Source organism: Acomys russatus, chromosome 8, assembly GCF_903995435.1.
Source record: "Acomys russatus chromosome 8, mAcoRus1.1, whole genome shotgun sequence".
NCBI lineage: Eukaryota > Metazoa > Chordata > Mammalia > Rodentia > Muridae > Acomys > Acomys russatus.
This window is the reverse complement of record NC_067144.1, coordinates 73,005,121-73,018,644: the sequence shown is the minus strand read 5'-3', so window position 1 is coordinate 73,018,644 and position 13,524 is coordinate 73,005,121. Positions and strand designations below refer to the sequence as shown.

The window sequence follows — 13,524 nt, the reverse complement described above, 5'->3', positions numbered from 1 at the left end:
ACCCAACGGCTGTTTCTGTCATTAAGTATTACAGTAAGCTAGGACCTTTACAGCTGTTTCCCGGCCCATAAAATTAGACGTGATAAGCACCTGAACTTGTCTCACATACCCATTATATCAAAGAACTCGTCTAAGGCGCTGTGCAGGGCGGGGAACGTGTCCCTGTGCTCCTCCAACAGCCATATCAGACAGCGGGCCTCCATCGCCGCCGCCGGCTCACAGAAGTAATCCAGCTGCTTCCCTTCTATAGAGCCCAGTCTGTGGCCGAACTGTTCATCCCAGAGGGAAGTCAGGGCGCCTAAATCAAGCTCCTTGAGAGAGGCTCCATACCGAGTGAAGAAGGGTCCCGTGGCGTCTAAGCCTGCAAAAGGACAAAGCCCCGTCACCAAGGCCAAGTATTTACTTCATATAGCATCTGTTGGGAATAATTCTATGTATAGTCTGTTTATATTATCAGTGAAAATATTTAAACACTTGATAAATTAGTAAAATTATAATGCATTTTCACAAACAAGATTTAACACTGAGATGACAATTATAACAATTCTTTAGTAGCTGGGGAAGGTGAGCCAAATGGTTCTATCATTGAAATATGACACTACATTTCCTTTAAAACGTAACATCATTTTTCACTATTATTTTTTTCCAAGACAGGGTTTCTCTGTGTAGCCTTAGCTGTCCTGGACTCACTTTGTAGACCAGGCTGGCCTTGAACTCACAGAGATGTACCTGCCTCTGCCTCCTGAGTGCTGAGATTACAGATGTGCGCCACCCTGCCTGGCCTGCACTAATTCCTGGCTTTCATTTCTAATTGAATGCCAAGATGTTACAATGTTTCCCTATACGCATTCATACCAACAAGTCAGTGATCTTTCCAAATGCCTGGAAAGAACTATGCTAGGCAGATCCTCTCCAACACCCCAAGACTTGTTTCTTATCTTCCCAGTATGGTGCAACCCCATAAGCCCCACACTGTGACAAAGAAGTTTAGCCCCTACTAAGACCCCAAAGAGCAAACTGAAATTGGTTCGCCTTCCCATCATGCCTCAAAGGCAACCATGGCATAGGCCCAGGTGTCAAGCCAGCACGAGGTCACTCTTTAAAATTATCCCAATGGCTGATTCCTCCAGACAAAATGCTTAGCTTATAGAAGTCACATATGGCATGAGAAGTATGCATCTTCAAACACAAGGATCCGTGGTGACATAAACTACACTTTTAATAAAAAGTTTAAGAGAACTGCCAGTGAAGAAATACACTCACATTTCCTAGCTGGTCTCTGATCCAATTGTGTGTGCCACAAGGAATGAAAGCAATACTCATGCAACGCTGACTGTCTCTCTCTTCAGGTGATCCCCTCCTCCCCTTCACAACTGATCAAATACATTGGCTTCTAAATTAAATATACACATGAGCAATTTTACTATATGGACTTCTGTGAGAAGGAAGCAGAATCTCATGAATTGGAAATTACTTCCTTTATTAAATAAATGTGTTTTAATTCAGGTTAGAAAAAAAGCTTAAGCTCATTTTACAGCTTTCGGCAGTATACACACATACTGCCTATCTTCAGAATGCACATGGACTCCATCACGAGGACTTAACGTTCCCTGCTAGTGAGGAACTAACTGCAAGCCGCAAACGACGCACTCACTGTGGTGCTGGCGCTGTAGCACAACCCAGAAAGCCGCCAACTCCTGAGTCTGTCCTCTAATCTTTAGCCCACTCATCAGACAGACTATTTAGAGTAACTTTCTGGGACCGAGCCCCAATGTAGACCTATTTGGATAGACACAGGTGCTTAGCTCTGTACCTCTGCCAAGCTTCCTGGCACCTTCTGTCACCCATGAGGTCTCTGTCGGAGGCTGGGCAAGCCCCACACTGCTGCAGGACGTTTGACCCCACTGTGACCCCGAGACTGTGAACTGTGGAGGCCTGTCTTTTTGTTTACGTGGTTCATCCCTAGCACACACCTTTAATCCAAGAGCTTTCTGCTCAGTGGAAAGAGGTGACTAAGGCGTGGCTCAGCCAGCCCTAGCACACACCTTTGATCCGAGAGCTTTCTGCTCAGTGGAAAGAGGTGACTAAGGTGTGGCTCAGCCAGCCCTAGCACACACCTTTGATCCGAGAGCTTTCTCTACACAGGGTTTACTAAACTCCAGGTTAAGAGGCGGAGGAAGAAACCAGCTGATGGGGATTAAGGAGCAGGAGGGACTTTGAGTTGAGGGGTGTTTAAGACAGCGTGTAGAGTAGAAGGGCTCTTGGGCTTTTTTAGCTTTTGGGTTTTGCGCTTGAGCTTCCTGAGCTCCTTGGCCTTTGGCTCTTTGGGCGCTAAGCTAGCAAGCCTGTGGCCTTGGGTTTTTCAGCCTTTTCCTGCTGGGCTGCCAGCTGAGCTAGTGAGCCTTTTGGGCAGGAAGGCCAGCTGGGTGCTTCCTCTGCCTCTCTAAGCTAGCAGGCCAGCATCTGGCTCCTGAGTCTTTATTGGTAAACTAGAACAACTGGGATTTTCATTTAAAATGAACTCGACTGGTTTGACGGGCACTGCTCCCTTCTCTGAAGATCCCTTCCTAGTCTTTATCCACAGCTGCTAACAGAAGCGCACACTGTGCCAGGCCAGCTGCCATCCTAGACGTCATCTAGTGCTGCTCTCCCAAGTGCCAAGGGCATCCTCCTCCGGCGCTAGGCAGCCCCGGCATCTGCAGCCTGCACAGAGCCTGCATGTGCAAGGTCAGAGCAGAATGGGAGCAGCTGTGTAATCTGCCACTCACAGCAGCCAGCGACCACTCCCCAGGCTACAACAACTAGCCTCGCCTACTGGTCCTTTTAAACTTCTCTCCACAGAATCTGAATTTCCTGGTTTTGTTTCTCAGTGCAGAAGCTAAACCTCACAAATTCCCACGGCAGACACCACAGCACGTCTCTGCACAGCTTTACATCTACTCCTGACTTGGTTCACACATTCACAAACAGTTCAGCATCGTTAGCTCTGACTCTCCATATGGACTGACCTTTCTGTTATTTTCATCTTTTGAAAGAGTATATTAAAACCTATCCTAGTACACTTCAAAACACACCCATGGAGGTGTATGGGGGGGAGAATATCTTTAACCATACAAAAACATACTCATGCCCTTAAGAAATCATTAATAAGAAAGTAAGAAGGGTTCAGAGACCTGCATTTGCTCTTCCTTGTGAACAACAGCACTCTAGAATTTAAAGGTACATACCAAAACTATTGAGTCTCTGGATCCAGGGAGCCAATTTGGGGTCTACCTCTTTAAGTTCGCTCAGCACATGCAGAAATATCCGTGTCTTTACTCGGCTTTTTTCTTGAACCAAGTGCTGGATAACATAGTCCACAGCCTCACGGAGAAAGTTCTTGCTAGAGAAACACGCTGTGTAGTCTTCTGTGCTCAGAACCTTCCAGGAAAGCAGCTCTTTGAGAAGTGTGGACGTGTTCAATATCCCAGATTTTATCTTGTCAGCGTTCTGCTTTATGCACTGCAGGATTCTGTCGTCAAGAAACTGACAACTCTGAGCACTGTCTACAGTTTCTAAGGAAAGTAACAAAGGTTACAGGGGTCAGCAGGACTCATTTCCTACCTTACAAACTTGGAAGGAGATGCAGGCCACGTAGCAGCAATGCATGGAGGCTGGCTTTCCCTTTAAATCTTATTTATTTTCTATAAGGAGAACATGAACATGGGCCCCACTACCACAGATTATGCTGTCCAGTTTCTCGCCTGTGGGGAGCTTGCAGGGGCCAGCACACGCAGAATGCAGCAAGTAAGCCTTGGCCTGAAAAACTGTCTTTGTGACTTGTGACCATGGTATCTCCTCTGCCAGGTAACTGGTTTCTGGTTTTATTTATACAAACAACTCAGAAAACTTTAAATTTGATATGTGTACTTTTAATAGTAGCCCTGGAAAGGCAGGAACATTTGAATTAAGCCCAAAACTGAGGAAAGAACTATTTGAGAGACTGAGGCAGGAAGATCATCACAAGCACAAGGCCCACTTGCTCTAAGTTCTGCGTCAGCAGCCAAGGCCAACCTGAGCAACTGAGTGAAACAGCCTCAAAACACAACAAGGAGGGGGCTCAGCGCTGCTTACTGCACTAGCCAGGTTCCTGGGTTCAGTCCACACGACAGACCCGCAGAGCAAGTAGTTCATGACTTTTCACATCACTTATGTACCAGCATTTAAAACCTTACTTCCTCTAAAATATGCTTTCTTCCCTCAAATATTCTACCCTGTACTCACTAAACTTTAGATGCCATATGGCCTGTCTGGAAGCTTGTGTGCAAAGTTCATACATTTGCTGAAAAAACTCAGTTATGAAAGATAATTTTGATTTACTTTGAGGCACTTTCCAAACACTAGGCAGGTGAAAAGTCAAACAGCAAATGCTTGGCTTTCTATCGTACGTTCATTTGAGGAACATGAGGTAGAAAACAGGGAAACGTCACTTCAACGCAAAGCTGAAAACACACATGTGCGCGAGCACTGGCATGTTCACAGGAACAGTAAAGCTGTGCTGCTCAGGAAGCGAGAACATGGGTGTCGAGGAAAAGGGCAAACTTGCCAAACTCTGACTTGTAATAAACTGAAGTTTAGAACTCAGCATCGTGTCTCACTACTCCCCGATTCCTGAGCTCGTTCGGAATGCTGGAACTTAGACCTCCTAGCACCATGTATCCTGCCGTCAGACACGTCAGCAGCAGCTCAGGGTTGCTGCTACCACCAGGAGGGATTTGCTCAGAGCAAGGAAGTGTGCTCTACATCAGCTTCCTCGTCTCTATATGGTTTTAGGTTTCACTTTTATGGGTCATAGTCTTGTTATATATTCAAAATTAGCTCAAGGTCACATCATCCCACTGTAACTTCCTGAGCGCCAGGGTTACAGGTGTGAGGCACCACCGCGTAGAAGGCAGCATTACCATACTAACAACAATCTGGCTTTTAGGTATTGAAATAGTTAACTAAAACGTACAAATTCATATGAAGTCACATAAAATGAATATCATATTTGTAGCTTTAAACAAGTGAACACTATTCTCAAGACTTGAACTTCCAAATACCTTCAGGCTCTTTGTTTTTGGGTAGATTACTTTCTTTTAAATCCTCTTCCATTCTTTCTTGTGCTAATTTTTTTGCCTCTTGTCTTTGGATCTTTCTCTTCAATTTTTTGTCTTCTTTCAGTCTCAATTTCTCTAGGCTGATAGAAAATTTCAATTTGTGACAATTTATCTTTGTTATAAGCTCAGTACACTATTTTCTTTGTCTAGTACAGAAACATTCTCCAATCAATAAGCTAATACACTTTTTAAAAATTAGAACCTGTCCTACAACTTCTGTTCACCCCAAAACCTATTAATCTGTAACATCTGTTCAATCAAAATAGGGAACTTGTTTTATGAACACAAGCACCTCAGTGCGTAAGTGCTGTCTAACTAAGGATGCAATATGTAACACCATAGCTGCTATGTCCAGGTGTACAGACTAGTACAGCCAGTGCCACAGGAAAAGCGTCATCTGTAAGATCGCATGAGGAACTTCTCACTGAAAAGCCAGATCTCATAATAAATCAGTAACACCCCCACATGGGATAATCTGGTTGACATGCTTACAGTGAAAAATTTCCACCAAATAATTATGTTCACAAGTGGGTACAAATAAAAGAGAAAAAAATCAGGCTTTAGGATGAGAAGAAACAGGACCAGAAAGAAAAAAAAAAAAAAAAAAAAAGACTAGAATTAATTAGTCCAACAAAGGTAAATAGAGGTAAATAAGTTTAGACAATACATTGAGATTTTCAATGTAAAAACTAGTTACTGGTTCAAAATGTTTGCTGAAGGGATGAAAAAAAATTTTAAGTGCTTTGAAATTAGAGTTTTTTTAAAAAATTGAGAATAAAATATACCATCTGTACCTAAGTGCCAAATCTTATTACCAAACATAGCATCATAACATGAAATGTCATAATTCTAATCACCAGTTACTATGGGGTGGAGTTGTAGTGTTTAACCACTCCAGCTTAGTTCTTTTAGTGTTAAGTATCATTTTCAAGTATTTATTTGTGTGCACAACTTTAAAAAAACAGCATGATTTGCATTTACTAGGATTATACTCTACAGGACACCATAAAATTACTGTTTGATCTTAATCTTACCTGGAACATTTCTGTTTCAGAACAGGTCTTGAAGGAACCTTTTCTTTTATGACCTTGTGTTCAAACTTTAAATAAAACAAAGACATCTGAAATGTTTCTCGTCCTCCCGTGACACAAAGCACAAAAACCAAGCAAGGAGCATTTCAGAAGCCCAGCGGCACTAACTGGCAGAGCAGTGTGGTGCTCTGACCCACGCACACCCCAGAGGGCCAGAAAGAGGAACATGCATTCCTGAAGAGTGCTTTAGGAACACATCTTAAAAACTTACAGCCAAGCAGAGAAGCCAGTAGCCTATGAGTGTTTTTAGCCACTCCCTGTGGTTCCCTGAGGTTGTAAAGTTTAGGGTTATCTAAGCCACTCTCCTGCTCCCTAAAGCCACATCCATACCAATACCCAAAAGTTTAAGGAGCTTAACAAAAATATATGATCAGAGAGCAAAAACAATTCAAATTAAACGCAAACCACTCCCCCAAGCATCACTGAGACCCAGAATGCCTTGCTGCCGTGTGCTGTGACCACTCTGCACACAGAACATTTAAACCCAGAATGTCTCAGTGCCGTGTGTGTGCACATGCAATGGCTCATCAGTGTCACAGGCTGCTCCTTACAGACACCCACCTCACATTTGACCTGCCCACCACTGCTGAAGATGATGATCTTAGAAATGATTCCCTCACAGTCAGGTGTGAGACAGAGTCCTTGCAGAAAATCCTTTTTGATTTAAAAGAAGAAAATTATGTCTACAGTGGATAAGCTAATACGTGTACATCACAAAACTACAAAGAATTGTTAAAATAAGAGCATAAAGCCTTCTTCAGCAAGCCCTAAAGTTCCCGTTCAGAGGGTGTGCCTGTTTGAGCACGTGTCTGGCTTTGATCAAGCACAGTGAGCTGACATGACGTGACCATGTCTAAGCAGCAGCTCAGGCCCTTCAGGGACTGGCCATTACGCTCCCTTCTGACACGGGCACATGTTCCAGGAAAGGCCACTCTTCACCTCATGTGCAGAAACAGAATGGGGCACACAGAACGGAGCTGCTATCACTCAACCCTGATCGGCCGCTGAAAACGTTAAAGTAAATAAACAAAAGATAAATTTCTCACTGCAAGACAGAGTGACTGAAAGCTCCGTGGAGGGCATCTAGAAGCCCGGAAATGCTTAAGACACTAAGGGAAACTAGACTAATCCAACACTTGGTTCTTAAGTTGGTTTCATAAATTTTGGCAGAAAGTAGAGTTTTTGAGACTTTGACTGTTCATTAATACTTTGTGGTGACCAACCGGACACTCTCTGGAGAATTAACACTGGAGCGCATAACGTAAGATGTGGGTGTGAAGACCAAGCACCTAGACACTGACTTTTGATCACAATGCAAAAGCTAAGTGCTGGCTTTACAGTCACTGCTTTCCTCCTGGGTTACCAGGGTAACGTAAACCTTCTAACTCTGACTATAATGCATGGAAAGGGAATATACATTTGCTAAAGATTTTTAGAAATATTTTTCAGAGGAAAAAAAGTCAGTACACAAGCATAATAAAAATAAAAATCTAACTTTATGCCTTACCTTGTCAATTTTATCATTAAAAGTTGTTGTTTTTAACTTTTTCCAGCAGTTCATGTGAAATTCTACTTTACAGTATTGGCAACAGCTAATCCGTATAAAACCCTGGGGTTCAAAAATAAATAAATAAAATCAATACATTTAAAAAATATCTATGCCAATATATTCTCACAATAGCATCCATTGAGGTGACTATGGCTCTATGAGATATCCATATGGATAAATCTTATATTCACCAGCAGATATAACTAGACATAGCATTTCCCTGTGGTGTGATACACTTCTGCTCCCCAAAACCTGGCTGTGGCATTAGTGAACTTGACATTTTCATTTTTATGTCTGTCCTTCCTAATATATAAAATGTTGTATAAACATAATTTCATCTGCCCTACAGCTACTACTTTCTTAAATAAACTAAGTAACCATTCAGTTAGGTGACAAATCTGCCCGCACTTAGGTCTGTCATGGATAATTACACACAGGATAATCATACCAATCGCCTTTCAATTCTCATGTTCAAATTTTACAACACATTTAAAATGCGAGCAATCGGAGCAAATGATCCTTTTGCTTCCTGTGTCTCAGTGGCTGGAGGTGAACTGCAGCTGCCCAGCCCCTTCTCAGGCCACCAGCCAGCGACCCCCGCCACCTGCTGTGGCCACCAGTCAGCCACCCCCCCACCCCACCCTCCCGCCACCTGCTTTGGCCACCAGCCAGCCCACCCCCGCCATCTGCTTTGGCCACGTAAGGCAATACACACGTAGGGGACATGGAAGTGCCACCAAGCCAGAGAACACTTTGAGACACCTTTGCAATATAGTGAGTTCACTACTAACCTTAAAGTCTGGGTCAGTTAGGTATATCTGAATTTTGGAGTATCCACGGCACTTCTGATAGCAGCAAACAGCATCCGGCACTGGGGGGAACCTGCATTCTTCGACAAACTTCTCCAGCATCACCTACAACAAATTAAGAAAAATGACAAGTATTATCACAGCACCAACGTACCAAAAATGCTTGTGACTGCAAGAATGTCCTGCCATCAAACACGGTCAGCCTAGGACAATCTGTAAATGCTTGCTATGTGTTTCCTTTAAAAATGTTAATACAGTTGCAGGAAAGTTATCTTTAGAATTTCAGCAGGCATCTAAACATTACACTGTGGTAACTGTGGACCCTCACTTCATACTCTTCAGTTCGTAGAAATCTCCTCCAAGGCCTAAGAGAACTCACAGAAGGTGGAGTGGACCTTCGGGTGGTCTGAGCATCACTCCTCTGGAATCACGCTTCCAGTCAGCCTCTGAGGCGCTTTGTACTTGTATTTATACCCTGAGGAACTCATCCACCATACTGCAGCTCCAACAAGAGCCATGACACACCTGCAGTGCTGGCTTTTGCTTACATCGCTCCTCTGTCTCTATCCCCAGTGTTTACGACGACACAACAACTTAACACTCCTTGGCTTTGCTCTTCTCCGAGCAGCTTTCCTGAGCTGTAACTACTATAGCAGACAATTCACACAAGAGTATTGGAATATATTCGAACTCATGTTTGTTTTACCTCATCACGTTTTCAAGGTTCATCCAAGGGGTGACACGTGCCAGTCCTTTTTGTGTATCCACGTGACACGCTGGAGTCATTTCCCCTTTCGGCCTACTTTTGTAATTCTTAAACTCTCTCTGTGTTTTTATGTTATGTGCATGCGTGTATGCACACCATGTGTGTGCCTGGTGCCTGTTGGGCTCAAAAGAGATCACCAGACCCCTGGAGTTAAGGATGGATGTGAACTATCATGTCAGGGATAAGAACTGAACCCCAGCCCTCCAAAAAGCAACAGATGCTCTTAACCACGGGGCCATGGCTCCAGATCCCACGCCCTTCAGGCTATTACAGACCATGCTGGTATGAACACTCACACAGCAAGTTCTGTTGAGAACATGCTTTCCTTTTTCTGTACACTGGGGTGTACAATGGCTGCACCACCCAGTGACCCTGTAAGTCTGAGGAGCTGCCGGGCTATTTTACACGGCAGCTGCACCGCTCTATACTGCACCATCAGTGCTCTGCTGTTCCTATTCCGTGCTGCCGCCTAGTAGGTGCAAAGTAGCCTTTCACTCTGGTTTTCACTTGTATTTCCCTGATACTGGGATAACTGGCTACTTTCATACATTCTTTGCAGAAATAAAGTCTCACAACATTCACGTGGGTTACTCTTCTTGTAATGAATCCTTATGGCCCAAGGCAGGACTCTGACCTCCTGTCTCACTGACTGCAGTGGCCGTAACATAACTGTAATGCCATACTGAGGCCTAGGATGCACACTAATGTGCAACTCCACTGCTTCCTTGCCTGCTTAACCCTGTGCTCAGCACTTAACCCTCTGAACTTCAGCTTCCTCATGCTGAGACAGGAGTGATCTTGGTTCCCACTCCCAGGGCTGCTTTAAGGAAAACTGACATTGAACAGAAGGGTGACACACACACAGGCGCACTCAGGGCATCCAGGGAGGTGTGGATGGAGCACAGTGACCTCTGCCCTCTGATCCCAAGTCTCCACATAGATGGGCTCTCAAGCCAACATGAAATGCTTGAGCAAATAAAGTTACCTTGATTTTTTCTGGCTTAGATTCTTCAATAATCACATTACTTGTGGGCCAAGTTAGAATTCCGGGGAGACGATAAATTAAAGTCTTTGCTTTTTCAAAGTGATTAAGAGCTTCAAGAAATCTAAAGACATAATTGGGAAGAAAGAAGACATTAAAGATATGACGTAGTATTTTATTACACAGCAAAACTTATCAAGACCTCAAGCCTACTAAAGAAAGATCACAGCCGGGCGTGGTGGCACACACCTTTAATTCCAGCACTCAGGGAGGCAGAGGCAGGAGGATCGCTGTGAGTTGGGCCAGCCTGGTCTACAAAGCAAGTCCAGGACAGCCAAGGCTACACAGAGAACCCCTGTCTCTAAAAATAAAAACAAACAAAAAGAAAGCTCACATGATACATTGACAGACATAAATATTAAATGTAATACCTTTTAAACATTAAGGTGTTATTGTAACTTTCTGATGCAGACATGTAAATGAGGCATATCTATCTATGTCCTGGGATCCCCTACATCCCTGATCCCAACAAGACAGTAACAAGAAAGTAAAAGAACTTTCCTTAGTCTTAAAAATCAGCAAAGAGGTTGTAGGCACACACTAAGATAGAGATCCCAAGTATATCATGAAACTTCTTCTAAAAAGATTTGAGATTAACTAAGTATTTTAAATGATATTCAGTTATCAAGAGTTTTTCCTCTATAAAATAATCTAAAATAATGCAAGGGTCCAAACACACTTGTCTCAAGTCCCAGGCCTATATCATGGGCCACACAGCCAACTTGGGGAGCCAAGACTGAGAAACAGGAAACACTGCAAGAACACCACAGTGAACGCAGAGCGAGCATGTCAACTACAGGAAGGTTGGAAGCCTCTTAGCCTGACTCCTAGTCTCTGAGCATGTCAACTCCTCATTGCCTATATGCCTCGAGGACGCCAGTGCCGAAAGCAAACCACACAGAAAGTGGCAAAGCCGCAGCACAATGAAACCGGAGCTCGGATTCCCAGCACCCACATACATGTCCAGTGCATCAGCCCAAATCTGAAATCCCAGGGCTGGGGGAGGGGTGGGACAGTGAAAAGAGACAGGTGGCTCCCAGGGCTCACCAGCCAGCCCAGAGCAGTCGAAACAGCAAGCTCCAGGTTCAGAGACAGACTGTGTCTCAAACACTGAGGTGAAAGGAAGGACCAGAGAGAGAGCCAGAGGGCTCAGAGGATAGAGGCATTTCACACAGAGCCTGGTGCCTAGAGTCTCCTGGAACCCATGTGAACACGGATGCACAGAGCTGAACAGGTTGTGGCTGAGGTCACATGATGTACTGTAGCACACACACAGAAACATTTCATTAGAGAAAAACTGTGGATGTGGGTGGGGTGATGCATGCTGTTAATGCTAGCACTTGGGAGGCACACGCATCTGTGTGAGTTCAAATCTTGCCTGATTTACATAGCAAGCTCCAGACCAGCTGGGGTTATATGCTGAGACCCTAAAAACCTAAAATAAAATAAAGCAGAGGCTGGACAGATAGTTAGTGGCTAAGAACATTTGCTGCTCTCACAGCAGGTGAGGGTTTGGCTCCCAGCATCCATGTGGCAGCTCACCACCACCTGTCACTCCAGCTGCGGAGGATCTGACGCTTTCTTCTGGCCTCAGGCACTGCATGCATGGGGTGCACAGAATTACATGAAGGCAAAACCCATACACATAAAATAAAAATAAAATATATCTTTAGCCAAGGGGGGGTGGTACACACATTTAAGCCATAGCACTCGCGAAGCAGAAGCAGGAAGATTTCTTTGAGTTTCAGGCCAGTAGGGTTGCACAGGGAGACCATATCTCAAAGCAACAACAACAAAACAGTAATGTTTAAGTAACAGGAAGATCTCCAGCCCACATGTAAGCACACGTACGCCCGACCCCCGGCCAAGCCCCTTCTATACACGAGTTAGCCATCAGAGACCACCAACCTGTGCTTACCACGGTCTCTACTGACCTGTTTTTTTTCAAGTACACCTTTCCTATTCCACAGTAGGCCAAGCAGTCAAGCCCCTCATTGGGATAGTGTTCGATGATCCTTTTAAACTGGTTCTCAGCTTCAGAAAGCTCCTTCAAAGGCAGCAAGAACAGGCACTTACATGCGAGAAAGGCTCAACTGGTGACCTCAAAGCCGAATCTTGTCTAATTTTAGAAAAGCTCCTTGTATCAGGAAGTTCCTACTGTAAAGTTTTACCTTTTATATTTCTTATTTTCGTATAAATTATATGAATTTCTGATCAACGTGGCACTCGTGGAAATTCAGAGATAACAACAAAACCAACCGTGCTGAGAACAGAGTGCCAAACAACAGACATCTGCTAGAATGTGCCGGCCTGCTGTCAGTACAAACAGCAGCAAGTTCACGGCTTAAAAACAACTGATAGTGGGGTGCAGGGGCGCACACAGGTAATTCTAGCACTGGGGGAGGTGGAAGCAGGTGGATCTCTGTGAGTTCGAGGCCAGCCTGGTCTACAAAATGAGTCTAGGACAGCCAGGGCTACATGGCTCCCTTGGAGGAGCTGCCATTCCAATGACATCACCAGGATGCTTATAAGGCGAGAAAGACACTCTGCCCCATGTACGAACTTAACAGAACATAGGGGCCGAGCCCCAGCATTCTCAGCAATCTCCATTGTGATCTCTATGCTTTAGATAAATTCTGTTTTTGAAAGAAATAAAACTGAAAAGATTCACACTTGTGAGAAATAACAACCACCACATTGTGACTGAAGAGAAAGCCAGAACAAATGGAACTTCTGCTGCCTTGAGGTCTGTTCCAAAGGAGGCATTCCAGGAGTGCTGCAGAGGAATGCTGCACACGGGCGTCAGGGGCCTTCTTGCAAGGCAGTTCCAGGGAGAGTTACAGACAAGTGTGGTGTGGTGGTGACTGTGAGCAAAGGACACTGCACATGTGCATTGACACCCTGAAGAATTAAAATATCCCATTTAACCTTCTGAAAAGAAAAAAGGAGGGTACTAGCTTGGTGAGAATCTTCTGAATGTGTAAGTTCCACTGTACTTTTTTCCCTTTAAAATAGCTTCACTATTTTTACAGTAAATCATAGCTACAACTTCAATTTTGATAAAGCAAACATGTTATTCTATGATAGTTAAAAATATAAAGTCTTGTTTCCAACTAGCTATTAAAAAAG

General features: G+C 44.1%; 1 protein-coding gene across 1 annotated transcript in view; it reads right to left on the bottom strand.

The window, feature by feature from the left end:
- The window catches only part of Ttc3 (tetratricopeptide repeat domain 3), an 88,394-nt gene that overhangs the window by 36,853 nt on the left and 38,017 nt on the right, over positions 1–13,524 (bottom strand). Inside the window, exons 19-27 of the mRNA XM_051150282.1 lie at positions 12,330–12,442; positions 10,339–10,459; positions 8,570–8,692; positions 7,737–7,838; positions 6,791–6,883; positions 6,173–6,237; positions 5,082–5,218; positions 3,228–3,554; positions 110–361 (exon numbers count right to left, since the gene is read on the bottom strand). Of these exons, the coding sequence (XP_051006239.1) occupies positions 110–361; positions 3,228–3,554; positions 5,082–5,218; positions 6,173–6,237; positions 6,791–6,883; positions 7,737–7,838; positions 8,570–8,692; positions 10,339–10,459; positions 12,330–12,442 (1,333 nt within the window). The remainder of the gene's footprint in view (positions 1–109; positions 362–3,227; positions 3,555–5,081; positions 5,219–6,172; positions 6,238–6,790; positions 6,884–7,736; positions 7,839–8,569; positions 8,693–10,338; positions 10,460–12,329; positions 12,443–13,524) is intronic.